The sequence below is a fragment of the Leucoraja erinacea genome, chromosome 27 (assembly GCF_028641065.1).
Source record: "Leucoraja erinacea ecotype New England chromosome 27, Leri_hhj_1, whole genome shotgun sequence".
Lineage (NCBI taxonomy): Eukaryota > Metazoa > Chordata > Chondrichthyes > Rajiformes > Rajidae > Leucoraja > Leucoraja erinaceus.
Window position 1 is genome coordinate 6,270,532 of NC_073403.1, and position 26,826 is coordinate 6,297,357.

General features: G+C 52.5%; 1 protein-coding gene across 1 annotated transcript in view; it reads right to left on the reverse strand.

Moving 5' to 3' along the window:
• odad4 (outer dynein arm docking complex subunit 4) overlaps positions 1-26,826 on the reverse strand; it is a 47,545-nt gene that overhangs the window by 12,256 nt on the left and 8,463 nt on the right. Inside the window, 8 exon segments of the mRNA XM_055656928.1 lie at positions 16,197-16,296; positions 16,858-16,958; positions 17,772-17,968; positions 19,478-19,564; positions 20,696-20,903; positions 22,725-22,940; positions 24,905-25,076; positions 26,315-26,376. Of these exon segments, the coding sequence (XP_055512903.1) occupies positions 16,197-16,296; positions 16,858-16,958; positions 17,772-17,968; positions 19,478-19,564; positions 20,696-20,903; positions 22,725-22,940; positions 24,905-25,076; positions 26,315-26,376 (1,143 nt within the window).

Here is a 26,826-nt window from a genome sequence, read left to right on the forward strand (position 1 = left end):
TCTGAAGATGTTTCTACTTTGTTTCTGAGCACTGAATCAGTGATTGGGTAAAGGAGTTGCCTCCCATTGTATCTTACCGCCAGTATTTGTGATTGGTTTGTCGGGGTTGCCTCCCCCTGTACCTTCGTGCCGTTATAGTTTCCAGCCACTGTATAGGGGTATAAAAGGGTGATCGTTCTGTTGGGGTGGGTCAGTTGTCTTTCCTTCTATTCTGTTTGCACGAAGCTGCTGAGGGCTCGAGTTAGTGGATCCTAAACCGGCCCCGCGGTGAATACCAGTAAAGAAGGGTTTGGACTCCAGTGTTCGATTCAGTGTTTTACTGACCCAGACTAGGGAGGGTAGAAGAACTGGAATCAACATTTGGGGGCTCGTCCGGGATCTCAAAGGAATGCCAACACGAGGAATCAACAAACCTACCCTGTTTGTGACTCCATTCCCCGTCTGCTCGGCTATTGCGGGGTGCATGATGCACGCTCTGTTCTGGAGGGTGAAGTGGATAAACAGCGCGTTACACAATGGTTCACGGGCTGTCCTGTTAACCCCTTCACCTCCTTGTTCTCAAGAGAAATGAAACCTTGAATCTGTAAGGTTGCTTTTCACTGTACCTCGGTACACCTGACTAAACTAACTAGCTAATTAAATAACTAACTAACTAACCAACTAATTAACTAACTCCAACCCAGCCTCCTGCCACACGAGAGGGTTAATAGTTCAGTACAATCGCCTCCCACACCCTTCGTAACGGTCTTAAGCCACTGTCGTCGAGACACCAGAGATGGCAAGTGCTGTAATTTGGGGGGGAAATGCTCAAATGCTGGAGGAACTCAATGGATCAGGCAGCATCTGTGGAGGGAATGGACAGATGACATTTCACATTTGGACCCCTTCTTCAGACTTCTTGAAAGAAGGGTCCTGACCTAAAACATCGTCAGTCCATTCCATCCACAGATGCTGCCTGACCTGCTGAGTTCCTCCAGCTCTTTGTGTTATTGTAGTGGGAGAACTCCTCACCCTCACATGGGCGAGGGATTCCATTACTGTTCCATTGCTGTTTTTGAGATTTTTCTAGGAAGATGCTACATAGAGCATTGAGCCAGTGGCGTTACCTGTACCTGCGGCTCCATAGTTACAGTTTGATGGCATCCACACATCTTAGTTCACATTTTCTGCCACTTATTTTTCTGTAAAACCTGTCCATATTTCAGGAAGGAAAGGCAGGAAGATGGAACTGGAGAATAAGGATGTCAGTCAGAATAAACATCGTTGCCTCAAAGACGGAGATATCGAGCGCGACTGACACTTTGGTGACACATTCTCTCAGCTCCCCTCAGCCTCGAGTTAAACTTTATACTTCCAGGATACAGCGCGGAAACACCGAATCCACGCCGACCAGCGATCACCTCGTACACCAGCACTATCCGACACACTCTAGGGACAATTTACAATTTACTGAAGCCAATTAACCTACAAGCCTGCACATCATTGGAGTATTGGAGGAAACAGAAGTGTCCGGAGAAAACCCACACGGTCACGGAGAGAACATACAAACTCCACACAGACAGCACCAGATGTCAGGATCAAACCCGGGTCTCTGGCGCTGTGAGGCAGCAGCTCTACCCGCTGCGCCACCACTGTGCCGCCCCTAGTTACAGATGATAATCTGGGGAGCAAATGTCTACAAGACACCAACACCCATGGCATGGGAGAGTCTGCGAATCCCAGGGTCCATTTATAAGAAGAAAATACAGGATAACTGAGGCGAGTGAGGACATGCTAATTGAAAGTCGTGCTGAAGTTGGCCACCTTAGTGTGAACCTGCTTCTCCAATCCACACTGGGATAGACCTGCAGGGAACTTGCATCACCTGATCTTTGATATCATCTATGATGTTTGTGTTTGCGTTTGGTTGTAGGACGAGAGACAGTTAGTTACCCCCTTGGATCATTGATTGATTGATTGAGATATAGATAGATAGATAGATAGATAAATAGATAGATAGATAGATAGATAGATAGATAGATAGATAGAGATAGATAGATAGATAGATAGAATAGATAGATAGATAGATGGACAGATAGATAGATAGATAGATAGATAGATAGATAGATAGATAGATAGATAGATAGATAGATAGATAGATAGATAGATAGATAGATAGATAGATAGATACATAGATGGATTGCGAGGTAGATAGAGAGACAGACAGACAGACAGACAGACAGACAGACAGACAGACAGACAGACAGACAGACAGACAGACAGATAGTTATGAGCTACAAAGACGTGGCCAGGCTGGGACGTTTATCCCTGGAGTGTAGGGTTTGCGGGGTTAACCTTACAGAGGGATAGAGAATGACGAGGAGCATGGATAAGGTGGAGACTTCCTGGGTCAGACAGAATTGTTCAGATATCAGAGATTAATCTCACCGCTTACAGCTGATACCAATTACGGAGAATGATGACAGGCATTTCCATGAATATTTTGGGCAACTTGAGCTAGTTTATGGTTGCATGTTGAAATGGAACATCCTGTGACCTTGGCAACCTGGCCAGTGGAGGAACTCGCAGTTTCACCGCGCTGAGAGTAGGTGGGATTACTGCTGCTGACACGAGTACTGGGGGCGAGGGGGAATCTCTTTAGCCAGAGGGTGGTGAATCTGCGGAATTAATTGCCACCCAGAAGGGTGTGGAGGCCAAGTCAATGGATATTTTTAAGGCGGAGATTGACCCATTCTTGATCAGTGCGGGTGTCAGGGGTTATGGGGAGAAGGCAGGAGAATGGGGTTGAGAGGGAGAGATAGATCAGTCATGACTGAATGGCGGAGCAGACTTGATGGGCTGAATGGCCTAATTCTGCTTCAATAACTTATGAACTAACAAAGGCAATACGGGTGAGGGTCAAGGTCAGTCAGGGTCAAAGTCAAGGTCAGGGTCAAGGTCGGGGTCAAGGTCAGAGTCAGGGTCAGGTAACATGTACAAGCTGTGTGTAACAATAGCAAGGCTGTGAGGGAGCAGTTGAACAGCAGGCAACACATTGGCGAGGAGAGAACCTACCGGAAGGAGCTCCAGAGGGACGTCCACTTGTAGGAGATGGAAGCAGACACACAGAATCAGACGAGGTGGAGGTTAGCGAATCTAAGTGGAAGATCAGACACAATCCTGCTGAGCTGAACAACCAGCAGCCCACCTGTACGTGAAGCCATGGACCACCTCACCCCAGGCACTGACCCTCTGATTCATCTTCCTTGGGACTGGGCTGTTGCGATTCCACCTCTCTCCCCCCCCCACCCCACCACCACCACCACCCTCTTCCCGCACTTATGACTTAGTATCGTGTAGAGATACAGCGCGGAAACAGGACCTTCAGCTCACTGAGTCCGCACCGACCAGCGATCCCCTCACACTAACACTATCCTACATGCTAGGGACCATTTACAATTTTTACAATGCCAATTAACCTACAAACCCACATGTATTTGGAGTGCGGAAGGAAACCGGAGCAGCTGGAGAAAGCCCACACAGGTCACGGGGTGGAACGTGCAAACTCAGCACAGACAGCACCCGTAGTCAGGATCAAACCCGGGACTCTGGTGCTGTGAGGCAGCAACTTTACCATTGTGCCACCGTTTCCTTGCAGGACATTCCCATAGTGAGTGGGATGGGGGAACAGCTGTAGAGGTCAAGTCAATGGATATCTTTAAGGCGGAGATCAATAGATTCTAGATTAGTACGGGTGTCAAGGGTTATGGGGAGAAGGCAGGAGAATGGGGTGAGGAGGGAGAGATAGATCAGCCACGATTGAATGACGGAGTAGGCTTGATGGGCCGAATGGCCTCATTCTGCCCCTCTCAGTTATGAGCACCGACCGTGCGCAGGAAGTGGTTGAATTTTCTCAAGGGCGGGGAAGTGAGTGAGGGGTAGACTCGTCGAAGACTGTTGATGACTCACTGTGCTGGCTACGCTAGGAACCTACCCTCACATTCAACGGTTTCTTCAGACTTGCTGATCTCACCGGCTGTCGTGCCTATTGTGGTTTAAAGTAGAAGGTTAACAATTTCACCTCAGTTACTGCAACCCATTATTTCAGCTAACTAGTCATATCATTCAGCTCCTGGCAAAAAAACCTGCCAGTGGCTTTAGTCCTTGAACATGTAGATCCTCAGATCAGATCCCTCGCTTGACCTGGCTTCAGGAACCCGTCTCGGCACAGACGGTCTTCAATCTTCACTGTTAGAATCCACATGTCCTGTATAACTCTGATCTTCACAAAGCCTTTCCCCATTTTCAAAATTTCAATCCAATAATTGTCTTGCATTCATTAAATGCATCAAAGTGATTTATCTAAGCCACTCAGTTTAGATTAGTTTACTTTAGTTTCGAGATGCAGCGCAGAAAAAGGAACTTCGTGCCACCGAGTCCGGGACGACCAGCGATCCCCGCACACTAACACTATCCGACACACACTAGGGACAATTTACATTATTACCAAGCATAAATGTGGCAGAGAATTGCACAAATTCACAACTCTCTGCGTGAAGAGTTTTTTCCTCATCTCAGTCCTAAATTGCTTGCCCCTTATTCTTAAACTGTGACTCCTGGTTCTGGACTCCCCCAAAATCGGGAACATGTTTCCTGCACCTAGCCTGTCCAATCCTTTAAGAATGTTATATGTTTCTATAAGATCTTCCTCTCATCCTTCTAAATTCCAGTGAATACAAGCCCAGTTGATCCATTCTTTCATCACTTGGACTTGGAGATGTCACATTTAATTATGTTGTATTATACGCCACCCCCCCCCCCCCCCCTCCCATGACATCAGTCTGAAGAAGGGTCTCGACCCGAAACGTTGCCTATTTCTTCGCTCCATAGATGCTGCCTCACCCGCTGAGTTTCTCCAGCTTTTTTTTGTCTACATTTGCACAGCCTTTAATGGTTGCATTAGTAACAGCCTGCTTTCATATGATATATAAAACCCTGTGTTATGTCAATCTACTGTGAATCAGTATCCCTCTGTCATCTTGCTCCGCAGCCAATTCCCAGAGAGTAAGAGACCTCTTCATTCTTTCCACTGAAATCTACTAACTTACAGTATCTGTATAATAATTAAAAATTCTATTGCACAGATATGGTGAATCTGTGCACATTGACACAAATCCACTCCAGATCCAACACTCTCTACCGCTCGAGTCCACTATTTCTTTCCGATCAATTCATTGACCGGGGGACCCTGAGTTGAAAGCTTCAGCATGGAAGCAGGCACCTGCAACCTATAGACAGTATCCCACCTCCTCCAGCCCAGGCCTACCGTAGGGCTTCAAGGATTGCCCCGTGCGTAGGGTTGCCAATTGTCCCGTATTAGCCGGGACATCCCGTTTCTTGGGCTAAATTGGTTTGTCCCGTACGGGATCGCCCTTGTCCCGTATTTGACTGCTACTACTCGGGTCGAGGGGACTGTTGGGTTGGACCCCGCCTCACCCGTCCCGACGTAGTGCAGCCCATGGAGTGCAGCAGCAGCACCTCGCCCGTGGCCCCGTCGGTCGGTCGGCAGCTGTCCAACCTTCGGACCTTCGCCTACCCCCGACCCCACCACCACCTCCTCCTCCTCATGGGCCGATCATCGGTGGATGAGTTGTACGGGGCGCCGGACTTCGCGTGCAACGTCGCGCGGCCTGGGCCCGAACTCCTCAGCTGGCCCGCCGGCTGGGCTTTGTGTGCAGTCCAGCACCCGGGCCAACTCATCATTCACCCAGCCACGGCAGAGTCGGTCAACGAACTGCCGTGGGGAATTTGTCCCTTAGTTTGACCTTTTGTCTCTTATTTGGGAGCGTGAGAAAGTTGGCGACCCTATCTGTGGGCCACGGGTGTTCAAGATTAAACCCTGGGGAGACAGGAGGCAGCGGATGCTGGAGCCGGCATAGAGAGTGTTGGAGGGAGGGAGTCGAGCAACATCTGTGGAGGCAGTAGGTGGAAGCCCACACTTTGGGTTGAGACCTTACATCAGGACTCACAGCTCCTGGACACTGCTGCGGGTAATTCACTTGTTAGAACATTGGAGATGATCGGAAAAGGGCTCTGTGGCTGGGCCAGGAGTTCAGTCTTTGGACTTCAGTCTTTAGAGATACAGCGCGGAAACAGGCCCAACGGCCCACCGAGTCCGCGCCGACCAGCGATCATCCCGTACACTAACGCTATCCTGCACACTGGGGACAATTTGCTATTATAAAAGGCAATTAACCTACAAACCCCCACGTCTTTGGAGTGTGGGAGGAAACCGGAGCACCTGGAGAAAACCCACGCAGGTCACGGGGAGAAGGTACAAACTCCGTACAGACAGCACGTGTAGCCGGGACCAAACCCAGGTGTCTGGCGCTGTGAGGTAGCAACTCTACCGCTGCGCCACCGTGCCACCACATACCCGGTTACCAGTCACACCTCCAAGAATAAGTGTGGAAAAGTGTGGATAGTGTTCACATTAGAAACAGCTCCAAGCCAGGATGGAGACACAAGGTTTCAATATTACATATCACACTGAAAGTTGTAACGTTTAACCTTTATCTGTCCACTGTGGACAGCTTGAGTTTGTTCATGTACAGCCTTCCTTTGACTCTATAGCATGCAAACAAACGCTTTTCACTGCACCTCAGTACACGTAACGAAACGTTGTATAAACAAGGAAGGGCAGATGCTGGAAACCTGAGTAAATCACGTGCTGGAGGTCCTGTCCCCATCTCCCTTTTCCAGCTATCCCCCCCCCCCCCCCCCCCCCCCCCCCCCCCCCCCCCCACTGAGTGTTGAGGCTGCCCCCAACTGAAGAAGGGCCCCAGCCTGAAACATCGCCTGTCCATTCCCTCCACAGATGTTGCCTGACCCGCTGAGTTAATCCAGCACTTTGTGGTGTTTTACCTCGAGTCAGCCCTTGTGTAGAGATCAGACCAAAGTATAGATGAGACTGTGGCATGATATAACTGGCTCATACTAAAGATAACACTGGAGTAACTCAGCGGGTCAGGCAGCATCTGTGGTGACGTTTTGGAGCAGGGCTGATTGTAGTGTGGGGGGAGGCTGGATTTGGACTTGCTTTTCTCTTGTTTCCAGACTCCCCCCCCCCCCCCCCCCCCCCCCCCCCTCCCCTCCGACTCATCTACCATCAGCCTGAAGAAGAGTCCTGACCCAAAACGCCACCACGGATGCTGGCTGAGTAACTCCAGCACTTTGCACCGATCCACATTATAACTGCAGTGTGGCTGTAACTAAACTCCACTGCACTGACTAGCTAGAGCACCTACCAGGAGCAGGAACGAGAACACTCTCAGATGAATAAAGCCGACACACAGAGTCAGACGAACTGGTGCCTAGCGTATGAAAGTCAGAGATTACACACAATACCTCATTACAGCAGTCCCTTTACAGACATTTATCTCTTCCCGTTTCTGCAGCCTCGTAAATCAGGCGCAAAAGCTCCGACATGAGGGAGCACACGTGTGGCGGTGTCACTGAGCATGTTTTGTTCAGTCTCTGCTCCACACGTGGTCTCAGGGGATTCCAGGGGTGGGTTATAGTGGGAAAGACCTTCAGGCATTGGAATAATGGTAGTGGGGAAAGGGGGGGAGAGGATGGGGGGGGGGAGGGGAGAGGGGGAGGGGAGAGTGGGGAGGGGGCGGGGGGAGAGTGGCGAGGGGGAGGGGGGAGAGTGGCGAGGGAAGAGGGGAGAGTGGGGAGGGGGGAGGGGTGGGGGGGAGAGTAGAGAGTGGGGGAGGGGGAGTGGGGAGGGGGGGAGGTCAATAGTGGTTGTGGATGTGAAATTCATTGCTAGAGAAGACTGTGGAGGCCAAATCAATAGAAATGTTAATGGTAGAGATAGATAGATTTGTGATTAGTGCGGATAGCAGGGGTTACAGGGATAGGTCGGCCATAATTGAATAGTGGAGTAGACTTGATGGGTCGAATGGCCTAATTTAGCTCCTATCACATGAACCTATGGACTTGTAAACTGGGAAGGATGGCAAATGAGTGCTGGGAGTCGGGGAGTAGATTGCAGGAAGGAACTGTAGATGCTGGTTTAAACCGAAGATAGACACAAAATGCAGGCATAACTCTGCGGGTCAGGCAGCATCTCTGGAGAGAAGGAATGGGTGACGTTTCTGGTCAACCCTTCTTCAGACCGATTCAGATACTGCCTGTCCCGCGCAGTTACGCCTGCATTTTGTGTGGGGAGTTGGGGTGGGACACTAAAGTTATCACTGCGTCTAGTCTGCACATTGAGACCTACCCTCAGAACACGATGACTCAGCAGCCTCAGTGCCTATGCAGGAAAACAGCAGGTTAATCAACATGACTCAGCGTATACCAGCCGTCTCTGCAGTGTCGCACGGGGCGGTGGGGGGTGATGGGATGAGAAGCCGTGGGGCTGTGGTCACAGTGGTCGGCGGGCGGTCACTGGGGACATGCGACGGGCTCGCAATATGACACCCCGACCCCGACCCCCCACCCCGACCCCGCACTCCGCCCCTGCACTCCGACCCCGCACCGCGACCCTGCACCCTGACCCTGCACCCCGACCCCGACCCTGCACTCCGACCCTGCACCCCGACCCTGCACCCTGACCCTGCACCCCGACCCCACCCCCCACCCTACCCCCCCTCCGACCTCCGACCCCGCAATCCGACCCCGCACTCCGACCCTGCACCCCGACCCCCCCCCGCACCCTGACCCCGCACCCCCCGACCCCACACTCCGACCCCCCGCACCCCGACCCCCGCACTCCGACCCCCGCAATCCGACCCTGCAATGCACTCCGACCCTGCACTCCGACCCTGCACCCCGACCCCGCACTCCGACCCCGCACTCACTCCGACCCTGCACCCTGACCCTGCACCCCCGACCCCACACTCCGACCCTGCACCCTGACCCTGCACCCCGACCCCGCACTCCGACCCCGCACTCCGACCCTGCACCCCGACCCCACACTCCGACCCTGCACCCCGACCCCGCACTCCGACCCTGCACCCCGACCCCCCCGCACTCCGACCCCGCACTCCGACCCTGCACCCCGACCCCGCACCCCGACCCTGCACCCCGACCCCACACACTCCGACCCTCCACCCCCCCGACCCCGCACTCCGACCCCGCACCCCGACCCCCGCACCCCGACCCCGCACCCCCGACCCCGCACTCCGACCCTGCACCCCGACCCCGCACTCCGACCCCCGCACTCCGACCCCGCACCCCGACCCCCCGCCCCCCCGACCCTGCACCCCGACCCCCCACACTCCGACCCTCCACCCCGACCCCGCACTCCGACCCCCCGCACCCCGACCCTGCACCCCGACCCTGCACCCCGACCCCGCACCCCGACCCCGACCCTGCACCCCGACCCTGCACCCCGACCCTGCACTCCGACCCTGCACCCCGACCCCGCACCCTGACCCTGACCCTGCACCCCGACCCCGCACCCCGACCCCCGCACCCCGACCCCGCACCCCGACCCCGACCCCGCACGCCTCCGACCCCGCACTCCGACCCCGACCCCGCACCCCGACCCCGCACCCCGACCCCCGCACCCTACCCCCCCCCCGCACCCCGACCCCGCACCCCGACCCCGCACACCCCGCACCCCGACCCCGCACCCCGACCCCGCACCCCGACCCCGCACCCCGACCCCGCACTCCGACCCCGCACCCCGACCCCGCACCCCCGACCGACCCCGCACCCCGACCCCCCGCACTCCGACCCTGCACCCGACCCCGCACCCCGACCCCGCACCCCGACCCCGCACTCCGACCCTGCACCCCGACCCCCGCACCCTGCACTCCGACCCTGCACCCCGACCCCCCCGCACCCTGCACACGACCCCGCACCCTGACCCCCTGCACCCCGCGACCCCCGCACCCCGCGACCCCGACACCCCGCACCCCGACCCCGACCCCGACCCCGCACCCCGACCCCGACCCCGCACCCCGACCCGCACCCCGACCCCGACCCCGCCCCGACCCCGACCCCGCACCCCGACCCCCGACCCCGACCCCGCACCCCGACCCCGCACCCCGACCCCGCACTCCGACCCCGCACCTCCGACCCCCCGACCCTGCACCCCGACCCCGCACCCCCGACCCCTGCACCCCGACCCCGCACCGCACCCCGACCCCGCACCCCGAACCCGCCACCCCGACCCCGCACCCGCACCCCGCACTCCGACCCCGCACCCCGACCCCGCACCCCGACCCCGCACCCCCGACCCCGCACCCCGACCCCGCACCCCGACCCCGCACTCCGACCCCCGCACCCCGACCCCGCACTCCGACCCGGCACCCGACCCCGCACCCCCCACCCTGCACCTGCACCCCGACCCTGCACTCCGACCCTGCACCCGACCCCGCACTCCGACCCTGCACCCCGACCCCGCACCCTGCACTCCGACCCTGCACCCCGACCCCCCGCACCCCCTGCACTCCGACCCCGCACTCCGACCCCGCACCCCGACCCTGCACCCCGACCCTGCACTCCGACCCTGCACCCCGACCCTGCACTCCGACCCTGCACTTGCCGTTGGGTCAAGTCACTACCGCTGGGGCAATTGCTGTGGACCAAGGTCAATGGGGCAATGATGGTGGGGGGGGGGGGGTCATTGATGATGGGGAGGGGGTGGAGTACAGATGTCACTCTCCATGGACATAAGGCTGGCAAGCCTGCAACACAATGATCACTGAGGTTGTGTGTGGCTGGGTGAGCTGATGGTGGGTGATACCACCACACCATGGATGATGCCCTCCCATGTGGGTGTGGGGGATGGTGTGAGGCCGGGTGTTCGGGTCTGGACCGGGGGGGGCATCAGCAAGGGTATCTGGATACGGGCATCTTCTCCGGACCACCTACCCGGAGATTCAAGGACCTCTCCCGCCTTCTCAGAAGGCGTCTCAGGAGACGACTCGGGTTCTGTGGCAGGAAAACACCGGTTACACCAAACCCACGGCAGGCCGGCAACCTGTGTACCCCCCCCCCCCCCCCCCCACCACACCCCCCCGAGACACACGGTGTGGAGCACGGCAGCACCCAAGGGTGCTAGTCAGTAACCTGGGGAGCACGGCAGCACCCAAGGGGAGCCAGACCGCCCCCCCCGAGGGAGTTCGACAACACCCGAGGAAGGCAGACAACAACCAAGGGGAAGCAGACAACACCCTGGGGATCCAGACGGCACCCAAGGGTGTCACTCAGCACCCAAGGGAGCCAGGCATCCACTGAGGGATCCAGCATTGTCGGGGACTGACAGCACCCTGGGGAAACAGATAGCACCCAGTGAGCCAGTCAGCACCCGGGAAAGTCAGCTAGCACCCAAGGGAGCCAGGCATCTACTGAGGGATCCAGCATTGTCAGAGGCTGACAGCACCCTGGGGAAACTACCAGACAGCACCCAAGGGAGCCAGACAGCACCCAAGGGAGCCTGGCATCAGCTGAGGGACCCAGTGTTGTTGGGAACAGACAGCATCCCATGCTATCCCACTTTCTCATCCCACCCCTACACACTAGGGGCGATTCACCGAGGGCCGATGAACCTACAAACCCGCACGTCTTTGGGATGTGGGAGGAAACGGGAGCAGGGTCACGGGGAGAACTCCACACAGACAGGCAGCACCCGCGGTCGGGATGGAAGCCGGCTGTCTGGCGAGGTGAGGCAGCAGCTCTACCCGCTGCGGCAGGGTCGGACAAGGGGGACGGCTGCAGGAGGGAGCGGGGAGAGGGGGTCGGGCTGTGGTTGCTATAGTAACCCACCGCTAAAACCAACACCTCGCTTCGTGTCACCATCGGTTTTCTCTGTCTTGACTCGCTCAATGTACACCGGAGAAACTATTGTGGTAAGATGGAGAGGTTAAACAAATCTCTACGCTGCCCTTACACATTATGTTTACACAGACGCTGCCCGGAATGTACCCAACCCTGCCCTTCATCACAATGAATGCTCTCTTAAACATCACGTCAATATTGATCCCTCCCCCCCCCCCCCCCCCCCAAGTCGCACCAACTTCTCGTTTTCACCCAACAAACAGTTAACAATGGCCTGTTTCATAGAAACATACAACATAGGTGCAGGAGGAGGCCATTAGGCCCTTCGAGCCAGCACCGCCATTGACTGTGATCATGGCTGATCGTCCACAATCAGTAACCCACCTTCTCCCCATATCCCTTGATTCAGCTACCCCTTGAGTTCTATCTCACTCTTTTATTTCATTCATCCAGTGAATTGGCCTCCATTGCCTTCTGTGGCAGAGAATTCCACAGATTCACAACTCTCTGGGTGAAAACGTTTTTCCTCATCTCAGTTTTAAATGAGTCCTCCCCTTTATTCTTAGACTGTGGCCCCTGGTTCTGGACTCCCCCAACATCTAGCGTGTCCCATCCTTTTATAATTTTATACGTTTCTATAAGATACCCTGCCATCCTTCTAAATTCCCGTGAATACAAGCCCACTCTTTCCAATCTTTCCTCATATGACACTCCCGCCATCCCAGGGATTAACCTCATGAACCTACGTTGCACTACCTCAATAGCAAGAATGTCCTTCCTCAAATTAGGAGACCAAAACTGCACACAATACTCCAGATGTGGTCTCACCAGGGCCCTGTACAAATGTAGAAGGACCTCCTTGCTCCTATACTCAAATCCTCTTGTTATGAAGGCCAACATGCCATTAGCTTTCTTCACTGCCTGCTGTACCTGCATGTTTACTTTCAGTGACTGGTGTACAAGGACACCCAGGTCTCGTTGCACTTCCCTTTTTCCTAATCTGACACCAGTGAGATAATAATCTGCCTCCTTGTTCTTGCCGCCAAAGTGGATAACCTCACATTTATCTACATTATACTGCATCTGCCACGCATCTGCCCACTCACTCAACCTGCCCAAGTCACCCTGCAACCTCCGAGCATCCTCCTCATAGTTCACACTGCCACCCAGCTTTGTGTCATTTGCAAATTTGCTAATGTTACTTGTAATCCCATCATCTAAATTATTAACCACAACCAGAGAGCAGTACTGAACTATCATCCACCTCTTTGGTGACCCTCAGACTATCCTTGATTGGACTTTGCTGGCTTTACCTTGCACTAAACGTTATTCCATTTTCATGTATCAGTACACTGTATAATGGATCAATTGTAATCTTTCCGCTGACTGGTTAGCACGCAACATAAGCTTTTCACTGTACCTCGGTGCACAATAAACTACACTGAACTGACCCGGTTGCATCATGGCCCGCTCCAACGCCCAGGAAAGAAGAAGATTGCAAAATATTGGTGGACACTGCCAGTTCTGGTCACCGGTTCTGACCTCCCCACCATCGCAGGGATCTACAGGAGTCGCTGCCTCAGAGACCCACACCACCATGGCCACGTTCTCATCTCACCACTGCCATCGGGTAGAAGGTACAGAAGGAGCCTGAAAACTGTAACATCCAGGTTCAGGAACAGCTTCTTCCCTGCAGCCATCAGGCTATTAAACATTCAACCTTTGAACTCCATCGACTTAGGGAGATTTTTTTTGACTTTGCAATATTATTGTTCTGTATTTATTTGCTTGTTTGCTTGTTTTATATATACATTGCTTGTTTCAATATGGGTTTTACAGAGTACTGTGTTTACGTATGTGTTGTGCTGCTGCAAGTAAGAATTTCAGTTCCGCCTCGGGAGGTATGACAATAAAATACTCTGGACTCTCAGCTCCCCCCTCGCTTGCCTCTCCCTCTGTGGGGGGAGAGGGATCCTCCGCTTGTCGCCTGGCTAGAAAACTAAATGATGACGTTTAACCTGTCGGGTGTGTTGGCATCGACAGGTACTGTTCTGTGTTGATCAGAACTTGCTTTTCAACACTTTCACTACGGAAGTAAAGTTCTGGTCTTGCTTGGCCTTGTGCTGGCCTTGCAGATCTGGCAAGCCTTCCATCGTGCCATCAGCCATCCTGACCCGAGTCTCACAGTGACCACCTTGGGTGCAAGTTGACCACAGTCACCAGCTGACCCCCTCCGCCACCCACCCCACTCCCCCTCCCGCACCCCTGACATGGCATCGATCACCTCTGCCCTTTACGTCCACTCCCAGTTAGACAACGTCCCGAGAACTGAGTCCATCTTGAGTTAACCACAGCTTGGTTGCCGCAGAGAAGGAGGCCATTCAGCCCATCGAGTCCACACTGATGCTTCAGAATTTAGAGATCCAGCGCAGAAACAGGCCCTTCGGCCCCACCGAGTCCGCGCCGACCAGCAAGCACCCGTACACCAGCACTATCCCACACACCAGGTACAATTTACAATTTACGGAAGCCAATTAACCTACATACCTGTACGTCTTTGGAGTGTGGGAGTAAACCGGAGCTCCCGGTGAGAACGTGCAAACTCCGTACAGACAGCACCCATAGTCAGGATCGAACCTGAGTCTCAGGCATTGCGAGGCAGCAAATCTAACACTGCACCACTCTGCCACCCATGTGTTCCAACTAGTCCTGTTCTTCATGACAATGTAGATACTGCCAGCTGGAGTTTGAATGCTACAGTGAGTCAGTCTCCTGTGGGCATTTTGCACCCCAACCTCTCGACGTGAGATGAAATATTTCCTCTTGGCTCCTTCAGGTTCGTTTGCCCTTCACCTTCGTTTAATTTTACCCTTCACCCCTCTCTATCGACTCCATCCACATCTTCCATGAACTTAAATACCTCCATTAGGTTTCCTCTCAACTTCCAAGGAGAAGGTTCCAAGGAGAGACACAACTCTCCAATCTATCCATCCCTGGAGTCATTCTGGTAAATCTCATCTGCATCCTCTCCAAACCTCATCAAGTTTTGTTTAAGAACTGGGCACAATATCCCGGTTTGGCCAAAGAATGTTTTATAAAGATTCAAGGGACTTCTGCATGGGCAGAACATGATGCGCAGTCCCTGCCTCCAGGAGAGAGACAGATGTCCGCACTGGTAAATCTACCCACTGATTCATGTAGACAATAAAGACGGACCAGAACCTTCATGAGGATCATCCATAGATTCATCGAGCACGGAAACAGACCCTTCGGCCCACCTTCCCCATGCCGACCAAGTGGGCCTATTGGGCCAGTCCCAGTTGCCTGCATTTGGCCCACATCCCATCCATCAACTCAAATGCCATGAGCATCAATGAGCAGAGTTGACCTTCTTCAAGTGTGACCATGGTGTCAGTCCATGTCACCTCATCTCTTCACCAATTATCAAAGCCTTTGAGTCCAGGAAGACCCCTGTCTTCACCTTGTCCACATTACCTCCACTGCTGTCCAGTTGAATCATGCAGTCCCATTAGGTCCCACAGAGGGGGGTGCTGCCCCGATGTTGGATTCAATGTGCAGATTGGAGTGTGCCCTGTGCTCTGTGACCTTGCAAACTCCATACAGACAGCAGGCCATTGTGAGTGAGAATGCACGGCGCCGCCTCTAGCCCATGGAGCGAAAGTGTTGAGATCTCCACACCACACTCCACACATCACAATATGTAAACCAAAACATTGTAAGTAACACCTCCCAGGACATAGAACAGTACAGTATAGGAACAGTCCCTTCCATCCATGAAGCCTGCACCGACCATGCTTGCACTTGATCACCTCGACACTATTCCCTGCCTGTCCATGTGAGATACATCCCAGACACCAATGACCAGGCAAGCAACAGAAATAAGGAAGACAACAGATAGAAACAGGAACGAGCGTAATCTTGTTATACTTTGTGATCACGCCACAGTCCTGTACAATTTGTATCAATGATCAGTCAGCGGCAGTAGGGGTGTGATTGTGGAAACTTCAGACCCCCAGAGCAGAGGATAGATGGCAGATATTATCACAGCCTCTGTAAAACCCTGTGCATCATGTCAACAACTGTAGCTTGCTGCTGCCTGATGTTGGGGGACGGAGATGTGTGAGTGAGTGAATGAGTGTGTGTGTGTGTGTGTGTCAGTGTGTGTGTGTGTCAGTGTGTGTGTCAGTGCGTGTGTGTGTGTGTGTGTGTGTCTGTGTGTGTGTGAGTGAGAGTGTGTGTGTGAGTGTGTGAGTGTGTGTATGGATGAGGGGGTGTGTGTGTGTGCGTGCGTGTGTGTGTGTGTGTGTGTGTGTGTGTGTGTTTGTGTGTGTGTGTGTGTGTGTTTGTGTGTGTGTGTGTGTGTGTGAGAGTGTGGCCAGCCAGGCCTGGGGTCCTACCATCCCTCATGCCGGCCCTCTGCTTCTCACGCAGCAGTTCCAACTCCTCCTCCTTGGCCCTCTTCTCCATCTCCATCTCCAGATGGATGTTGCGCAGAGCCTATGGTGGAAGCAGTGTTAACGAGGCTTACAGTGCCACCAGCCTCACCCCGCTCACTCCCTCTTCTCCCATCAGGCAAGATGTACACTCACACAATCCTACACACGTTAGGGACAATTTACAATTTTACCCAAGCCAATTAACCAACAAACCTGTACATATTTGGAGTGTGGGTCCCACCTGCCTTCTCCCCATAACCCCTGACACCCGTACTAATCAAAAATCTATTAATCTCTGCCTTAAAAATACCCAATGATCAGCCATCTGTGGCAATGAATTCCACAGATTCACCACCCTCTGACGAGAGAAATTCCTCCTTATCTTCTTCCTAAAGGCATATCCTTTTATTCTGAGGCTGTGACCTCTAGTCCTAGACTCTCCCACCAGTGGAAACATCCTCTCCACATCTACTCTATCCAGGCCTTTCACTATTCAGTAAGTTTCAACAAGGGCACCCCTCATCCTGCTAAACTCCAGCGAGTACAGGCCCAGCGCCGACACTTTGCCCAGTGTGACATGGAGGAACAATGACGCACCAGAAGGCTGTAGATGAACACTCACGTTAGTGATGGCGTCTCGAGCTGCCTCGTCATTCAGTAGAGTGGCTTTGTCCAAGGCCTTTTCAAAGAATGTCACTGCAGTCTGAAGATTGCTGAGTTTAACTGGAATAGTGAATGTCAGAGGCTTAGGTAAGAGATTGTAAATGATCCCCATTGCAGCATAATCAAGGACGAGTCGCACCCTTGCCTCTCCCTCTTCTCCCTTCTCCCTTCCGGCTAGAGTACACCAGCATTACCCTACACACCAGGGACAATTTACAATTTTACCAAAGCCAATTAACCTACAAACATGAATGTCTTTGGAGTGTGGGAAGAAACCGGAGCACCCGGAGGAAATCCAGTCACAGGAAGAACATGCAAACTCCACACACACAGCACCCAAGGTCAGAATCAAACCTGGGTCTCTGGTGCTGTGAGGCAGCAGCACTACCATCTGCAAGATTGTGCCGTCCTAACATTCATCCTTCCTGTGTGTGAGCTTAGTCAGTAGCTGTGACCAGCGATCCCCGCACATTAACACTATCCTACACACACTGGGGACAATTTTACATTTATACCAAGCTAATTCACCTGCAAACCTGCACGTCTTTGGAGTGTGGGAGGAAGCCGAAGATCTCAGAGAAAACCCACGCAGGTCACGGGGAGAACGTACAAACTCCGTACAGACAGCGCCCATAGTCGGGATCGAACCTGAGTCTGGAACTTGTATACGGAATGGGTTCTTCTTCTTGCGTATGGCGTGCACAGACTAAAGTTGTTGGTCAACTTGTTCTATTTGATGTTTTATTATGCACGTCGGGTTGATTGCATCAGTCGAAACAGGGCGGACCATGTTAAGGTTGCAATCTCCCACCCCACGGAACGGGTTGTAACTTGGGAAGAACTTTGGAGCACGTCCGCGCGCTGCCTACTCACATTCAGCCTGTGCCACCAGCACATTGGCATTCATTTTCCACTCTTCATCCCCGGCTTTCTCCGCTGATGCCAGGGACTTGAGCCCATAGTCCCGAGCCCCTTCGTTGTTGTCGAGCTCCAGGTAACTGCGTCCAATCTCATGAAACAGCCAAGTGCGCTCCAAGTTGGATTTGGCGAGAGGCTCCTTCTCTATCCAACTGTGTAAAACCAATGATAAAGTCGAATTTTGGTTAAAAATATATTAAATTGGCTTCTGGGCTAGCTTACAGCTTATATTTAGTCTCAAATTAGGCTTGCCTCAGGTTGCGGTGTGTTGAGATAATAAATACTATAACATTTTCTCCCAAGTGACAAGCAGAGAAGGAGCTAGAGTGATCTCTTTGATGTAAGATGTCGTAAGCCAAGTGTCCTATGTTTATGAGGGAGGAGGTGACAAGAGAGGAGAAGCTAGACAGATCTAAGGGATTGTGACAAAATGCCTTTGATGTGATGCATTCTGTATAAACTTATATTTTTCTGTACCTCTAACCATGTCTAGAATGTGCTAAGGTGACAAAGAAACACTATATAATGAGCTGTAATTCTGTTGTTCAGAGAAGTGGACTGAGGACAGTGAAGTGTCTACATTGGTCACTTGACTGGAGTTCTCTCTCCCTTCCATCGGCCGATAACAAGTAAAGTTTTTAACTGGTCTACCAAACAGTTTGTGTGTTGTCTGTTTATTAAGAAGCAAACCTGTTTAGTTGTTATGAAAGTAACTTTTTCACCAAGACAACCAAATGTAAATTGAAACTGCCGAGGAAAAGGGAATTCTTAAAAGTCACCATTAAAATAATGTGAAAAATAAACAGAAAATGCTGAAAGCACTCGACAGGCCCGGCAGCATCTGTGGAAAGAGAAACAGGAGTCAATGTTTGAGGCTGAAGACCCTTCAGCAGGTTGGAAACGAGAGGGGACTAGTTCCAAATTAGAAGTGTACCACCTGTATCATTTCCTCTTTCCACAGATCCTGCCTGACCTGCTGAGTGTTTCCAACATTTTTGTCAGATTTCCAGCATCTGCAGTATTTTGGTTGTCATGTGAAAATTAGCATTTGATGGAATGGGTAACCCGACCTGTGACATGCCCAGTGGGACCTTGGACCTAATGGGATTTCTTCAGCGTTCACAAATCTATTGACCTCAGTCTGGAAAGTGACAAAGGCACTCATGGCCTTCTGACATCCAGTGACCAGAGATTCAGTCTCCTCTGACCAGACAAATCTCTCTTTACCTCAACCCTGTATGGCTGGTCATAATGGATAGGAGTAGAATTAGGCCATTCGGCCCATCAAGTCTACTCCGCCTTTCAATCCTGGCTGATCTATCTCTCCCTCCTAACCCCATTCGCCTGCCTTCTCCCCATAACCCCTGATGCCCGAATCTATCTATCTCTGCCTTAAAAATGCAACAACTACTTGGCCTCCACAGCTGTCTGTGGCAGTGAATTCCACAGATTCACCGCCCTCTGACTGAAGACATTCCTCATCTCCTTCCTAAAGGAACGTCCAATAATTCTGAGGCTGTGACCTCTGGTCCTGGACTCTCCCACTAGTGGATACTTCCTCTCCACATCCACTCTATCCATTTGTAAACTGTCGACACTGTGTAGTCAAAGGGGGAGGGGGAGGGGGGGGGAAAGTTTCAACAGCCATGCCTTATACTTACACCTCTGCGGCCTTTTCAAACTGGCCAGTCCTGGCGTAGATCCTGCCAATGTTGTCCAGGGCTCGTGATTTTCCGAGTTTGCTATCACTGTTTGCAGTTTAAAAGAGATTGTGAGGCGAGGTTGTCGATATCATTCTACAGTTAGTTCTCTGCGCACGTTGGTTGCATGGGTGGGGGGTCCCCCCACCTTCGAGCTGTCGCCCTGCCACGAGACCGCGAGGGGCATTGGGGCAGGGTCCCTGCACTCCGCTCACCTGCTCGCTGTAGCCACAGTGTCCCTGGGCAGCGGCAACAACTATCTTGCCTTGACGTCGCACAGCACGGCAATAGAAGGTTCCCACTCACCCCACTGGTGGTCAGTCAGACAACACTGACCATGAGGCCGGGGCTCCAGGGCTTGCAGCTCGCACTGCATGGTCATGAGGTTGGTGACTCGTGAGATGCCGGGGTCAAATTGCCTTGGTACAGCGATATTCTTTGTTTTACATGTTTTGCATATATTCAAAGAGTCGCCACGTAATGGGGCAGAAGCATTCATAGAAAATAGGTGCAGGAGGAGGCCATTCGGCACTTCAAGCCAGCACCGCCATTCATTGTGATCATGGCTGATCGTCCCCAATCAATAACCCGTGCCTGCCTTCTCCCCATATCCCTTGGCTGAAGAAGGGTCTGAAGAAAGGTTTCGGCCCGAAACGTCGCCTATTTTCGTCGCTCCATAGATGCTGCTGCACCCGCTGAGTTTCTCCAGCAATTTTGTGTCCCTTGACTACACTAGCCCCTAGAGCTCTATCTAACTCTCTCTTAAATCCATCCAGTGACTTGGCCTCCACTGCCCTCTGTGGCAGGGAATTCCATAAATTCACAACTCTCTGGATGAAAACGTTTTTTCTCACCAAAGTCTTAAATGACCTCCCCTTTATTCTAAGACTGTGGCCCCTGGTTCTGGACTCGCCCAAACATTGGGAACATTTTTCCTGCATCTAGCTTGTCCAGTCCTTTTATAATTTTTATGTTTCTATAAGATCCCCCCCCCTCATCCTTCTAAACTCCAGTGAACAGTCCCGAATTCAAAACAGTCCGGATGCTCCCTCTCCCCACACTGGCTCTCTTTATGTTCTCAGTGGAACCCCAAGCTTGTCCTCGGCTCTGCCCCCCACCATCACGTCGGCCCCCTCTTTGCCCACAGCCCGGCCCCAGCCACTACCGCGGGTCACTCACTACTTCCTGGAGATGTGCAGGTCCTTCTCGTAGCTCTTCAGGGCCCCTTCCACGTCGTCCAGCTCCACATGGGCATTGCCGATGGTGCTGTAGAGGTGGGCGAGGAACTCCATCTTGTTGGGGACCTCTCTCTCCGACCACCCTCTCAACGTGGTCACCAGCTCCAGCGCCATCGTCTTGCACTCCTCCGCCAGCCCGTCAGCAAACACTGAGCGTGGGATGGGAACATGCGGTGAGTCCCGGCTCGTGGTAGCTGCTCATTCTCAACCCCCGTCCTTGCCTGATGTAGCCTTCCATCATAGAAGCAGCCAGCATCATCAGAGACCCACACCACCCCTGGCCACGCTCTCATCTCACTCTGACTATCGGGAAGGAGGTACAGGAGTCCCTGTGAGACGTGGCCCCCCCCCAAATGGCACCGGGAACCCAACGGGAGAGGGAAGTCGCCGGGCCCGGACCCTGCTTGTCTGGTGAGGAGGGGGAGGGCCGGAGGGCCGGTGAGCAGACCGGCTGCAGGAGGGAGTGCACGACCTCGATGGTGGAGTGGCCTGCTGGATGCCCTGCAGCAGCCTGGGGCTGGGCTGGACCGGGCACCGCTCCAACAGGCCGAGCACGTGGACCGGACGTGGCCTACAGCGGTGGACGACACCACGGCTAGCTTGACCAGGCCGACCCTGCAACATCGCCATGACAACGGGCCTTCACGGTCAGGTCAAGAACTCTACACCTAAAACAACTGATGCCAAAGCTGGTTCTATATACGGCCACAGATACTATTCCCATGCACGTATACTGTATCTATGACGTGCTTATGGACAGTGACACTTGTATTGAGCTGTGCACAAAAATACATTTCACTGGACCTCGGTACACGCAACAATAAAATACTGTGGAAAGCCGTGACCAACTGGTTCACGAACAGCTTCTTCCCAACAACCATCAGGCTCTTGAACACAACACAACACAACACCAACCTCAATTTCTTGGTTTCTTGGTTTCTTGGTCCTCCAAAATATTCCAAATGGAATTTAAACTGGAGGTGGTGGAGGGAGGGACTTAAGCCAGAAAGGGTTTTTGGGAAGATAGAGCTACCTTGAATTTAGTTGCATCTGGTTGAGTAACTATGGTAGGGTGAATGTTATCAATAGTGAACAATAGATTGTCTTTGGCTGCTCTAATGAGTTTGGGGTTTGCACTAGTATCAGGGTTATTAATTTATTGATTTTTTAAAAAATAACATATTATCTGTGTGGGACTGTGTTTACAGGCCTGTTATGCTGCTGCAAGTAAGAATGGGCTTGTACGCTCTGGAGTGTAGAAGGATGAGAGGGCATCTCATTGAAACATATAAGATTGTTAAGAGCTTGGACACGCTAGACGCAGGAAACATGTTCCCGATGTTGGGGGAGTCCAGAACCAAGGGCCACAGTTTAAGAATAAGGAGTAAGCCATTTTTAAGCCATTTAGAACGGAGATTGGCGAGGGAGTTAACACTTGTTTCTGGACAGAGCAGGTACGGGATACTGAGTTGGATGATCAGCCATGTTCATATTGAATGGCGGTGCAGGCTCGAAGGGCCGAATGGCCTACTCCTGCACCTAATTTCTATGTTTCTATGTTTCTATTTAAAACGGAGACGAGGAAAAACTTTTTCTCACAGAGAGTGATGAGTCTGTGGAATTCTGTCTCAGAGGGCGGTGGAGGCAGGTTCTCTGGATGCTTTCAAGAGAGATCTATATAGGACTCTTAAAAATAGCGGAGTCAGGGGATATGGGGAGAAGGCAGGAACGGGGTACTGATTGTGGATGATCAGCCATAATTACATTGAATAGCGGTGCTGGCTCGAAGGGCCAAATGGCCTACTCCTGCACCTATTGTCTATTGTCTATTGAGATGTTATGGTGACCAAAGGGGTGTTGGCCCTGGATGACTGGTCAGATGTAGTATAGTCCAGGGTGCTTCAGTTTGGGGATGGTGCCGTTGACCCTAACCCACCCTTGACCGGGTCATCCCACTCGGCCTCACGTACAGACATCGATATCCAGCATTCGCTTGAGGATGAAGACTGTTTCCTCGGTCTCCCGGTTGCTTTTCCAGCTGTGTTCCTTCAGCCTCTGCTCGCGCTCTCTGGCGAAGATGGGCTTCTGCTGCCTCCAGAACTCGGTGCGCGTGTCGAGGAAGGAGATCCCGCTCATTATCATGTCCTGGATCGTTCCTCCGGAATCCGTGTTTGTCCTCACCAGCTCTGGATTCGGCACACAAATGGGAAAAATGGGAGAGAGCTCGCAACTTGCAACCTGCTCCATCCAACAAGGTGCCATTAAAAAGCCCCACAAGGCCCCACAACTGCACAAGAACATGCCTGGACAGAGTGGACGTGGAGAGGACGTGTCCACTGGTGGGAGAGTCTAGGACCAGAGGCCGTAGCCACAGAATAAAAGGACGTACCTTTAGAATGGAGATGAGGGGGAATTGTTTTAGTCAGAGGGGTGGTGAATCTGTGGAATTCATTGCCACAGACGGCTGTGGAGGTCGTCAATGGGTATTTTTAAACTGGAGGTTGACAGATTCTTGATTAGTGCGGGTGTCAGGGTATATGGGGAGAATGCCGGAGAATGGGGTTAGGAGGGAGAGATAGATCGGACACGATTGAATGGTGGAGTAGACTTGATGGGCCGAATGGCCTAATTCTGCTCCTGGAACTTATGAGCGTGTGTAAGGAGTGAGCCAGTGTTACACAGCACAATACTGTGACACAGATGGGAAGGAGTGGGGGGGGAGTAGGTGGGGGGGTGGGGGGGGGAGGATTAAATTTAGCTCGGCACTTGTGGGAACCCTGAGAATCAACTGTATTGTGAATGTTGGGGCAGAAAATCAGCACCTTCTAACACCAGCAGAAAGAAGGAACTGCAGATGCTGACTTACAAAAGAGGACACAAAGTGCTGGAGTAACTCAACGGGTTCAGTTTAGTTTATTGTCACGTGTACCGAGGTACAGTGAGCAGGTCAGGCAGCATCTCCGGAGAACACGGATGGGCGATGTTTCGGGACGGGACCCTTCCGAAACGTGTCCTATCTATGTTTTCCAGAGATGCTGCCTGCACACTGAGTTACTCCAGACCTTCCAACACCACCTTGTTAGTGCTTGGGGGATTTTAATGGTGGAGAGAAACAAGACGATTGTGACTCTCCCTCGTACTTTGAGGATGCCTTTACCTGCTACCTTCCTGAATTGTATGGAGAGGTGACTGCTGTGGGGTTCTCTCGTTCTGCAGTGTCCCTACCTGCCCTGCCCCGGCTACACACAGAGTTTACCAAGTGATCAATCAACAACAACTGTGTTTAAGTAGGGGAAAGATTTAACAACAGGGAAATTGTTCTTATACAAGGGTGTAGAGGACATGACTTCAAATTAAGGGAGGGGGGGTAAAAGGGGGACTTCACTCAGAGAGTGGTGGGAACCTCAGTGGAAAGGCAGGTTCATTGGTATCTTGGATAGGCCAATGGATGGAAGGGAATAGGTGTATGTACGATGCAGGCACGAGCTGTAACTGTTATATGGCCATATGGTATATAGTAGAACGAGCTGCCAGAAAGTAGTTCCTTAAAAAACATTTGGATAGTTACATGGATAGTAAATGTTTAGAGTAATATAGGCCAAACACAGGCAGGTGGGACTAGTGTAGATGGGGCATGTTGGGCGGCATGGGCAAGTTGGGCCGAAGGGCCTGTTTTCGTTCTATATGACCATGCGGCTCTATGGCAGGGGTCGGCAACCTACGGCCCCCGGGCCGAATGCGGCCCGTAATCTGAAATCATCCGGCCTGCGGGTGGAATTCTCCCCCTGTAATCCTCTGGCCCGCCGAGCGGCGAGCTCTGTCCGTACCGCATCCTGCGCAAAGCCGCCGGCACGGCCCCGCACCTTCTGTCAACACGTTCAATAAAGAACTGAAGATGCTGGAAAAATCAAAGGTAGAGAAACTCTGCGGGTGAGACATACAAGGATTGTGTGATGCTGCCTCACCCACAGAGCTCCTCCAGCATTTTTGTCTACCTTCTGTGAACACGTGATTTGATGCCTGCCATCTGGGGCGGGACGGGGGCGGGATAGATGTGGCCTGCCATTCGCTCACACACGTGTGTCCCGTGCCCCAGTGCGGAACAAGGTTGCCCACCCCAGCTCTGCGACTGTGAGGGGCCGCAGCCTACCCTTGTCCTGCAGCAGTTTCTCCAGGTATTCCTTGTCTCCGTACAGCTCCCCCAGCAGCACTTTCACCGTCTTGTTGGTCTTGGGTTCCTCCTGCTCCTGCTTCTTTTGCTGCTGCTGCTTCAGGTTTAGTTTCTGGCGCCGCAGTTGAGATTTGGTTTTTGGGACCGGTTTCTTTGTGAGAAATAGAAAGGGAGAGAAGAATAAGGAGTACGCCATTTGGAACGCAGACGAGGAAACACTTTTTCTCACAGAGAGTGGTGAGTCTGTGGAATTCTCTGCATCAGAGGGCGGTGGGGGCAGGTTCTCTGGATGCTTTCAAGAGAGAGCTAGATAGGGCTCTTAAAGATAGCGGAGTCAGGGGATATGGGGAGAAGGCAGGAACGGGGTACTGGTTGGGGATGATCAGCCATGATCACATTGAATGGCGGTGCTGGCTCGAAGGGCCGAATGGCCTACTCCTGCACCTATTGTCTATTGCCTTTAAGAGTTTAGTTCAGTTCAATTTAATGTCAGGTGCATCGAAGTACAGTGAGAAGCTTTTGTCGGTCAGATCAGTTGCAGGGATAAGAGAGACTGAGCATGGCCTTGCACATGAGACAAATACTCTCCACTTCCCTCCCCTACCCCCTCATCTCCACCTTACACCTCACCGTACGTGCTGCATCATTGTTCTATCGGAGACATATGACAATAAAACACTCTTGATTCTTGGTAGATACAACTCTTGATTCAAGGTAGACACTAAATGCTGGAGTAACTCAGCGGGTGAGGCAGCCTCTATGGAGAGAAGGACTTGGCCACCCTTCCTGAACCAGGGGCCACAGTTTAAGAATAATGGGTAAGCCATTTAGAACGGTGATGAGGAAACACTTTTTCATACCGAGGGTTGTGAATCTGTGCAATTCTCTGCCTCAGAAGGCATGTGGAGGCCAATTCGCTGGATGCTTTCAAGAGAGAGTTAGATAGAGCTCTTAAAGACAATGGACAATAGGTGCAGGCCATTCGGCCCTTTGAGCCAGCATCGCCATACAATGTAATCATCCCCAATCAGTACCCCGTTCCCGCCTTCTCCCCATATCCCGACTCCGTTATCTGTAAGAGCCCTATCTAGCTCTCTCTTGAGAAAGTATCCAGAGAACCAGCCTCCAACGCCACCTCTGAGGCAGAGGATTCCACAGACTCACAACTCTCTGTGTGAAAAAGAGTTTCCTCATCTCCGTTCTAAATGGCTTTAATAAGATAACGGAGTCGGGGGATATGGGGAGAAGGCAGGAACGGGGTACTGATTGGGGATGATCAGCCATGATCACTGTGAATGGCGGTGCTGGCTCGAAGGGCCGAATGGCCTACACCTGCACCTATTGTCTATAACGTGTTCAACTCTGTGAAGCTTTGATTCAGCAACTCACCTCCTCCCGTCTGTAAAAGAAGGACAGGTCACCTTTAGTTTCCAGCCTGACTGAGGAAGGGCCTGTGTGAACAATCATTAAATGAGTTAGTGTCCTCACCTTGTGAGCAACTACACAAGTCATAAGATCATAAGTGTGTAGGAAAGAACTGAAGATGCTGGTTTAAATCGAAGGTAGACACAAAATGCTGGAGTAACTCAGCGGGACAGAAGAAGGGTCTTGACCCGAAACGTCACCCATTCCTTCTCTCCAGAGATGCTGCCTGTCCCGCTGAGTTACTCCAGCATTTTGTGTCTACCATAGGATCATTCAAGAGAGGCTTTCAAGAGAGAGCTAGATAGGGCTCTTAAAAATAGCGGAGTCAGGGGATATGGGGAGAAGGCAGGAACGGGGTACTGATTGGGGATGATCAGCCATGATCACATTGAATGGTGGTGCTGGCTCGAAGGGCCAAATGGCCTACTCCTGCAGCTATTGTCTATTGTCTATCGTAAGTGATAGGAGTCGAATTA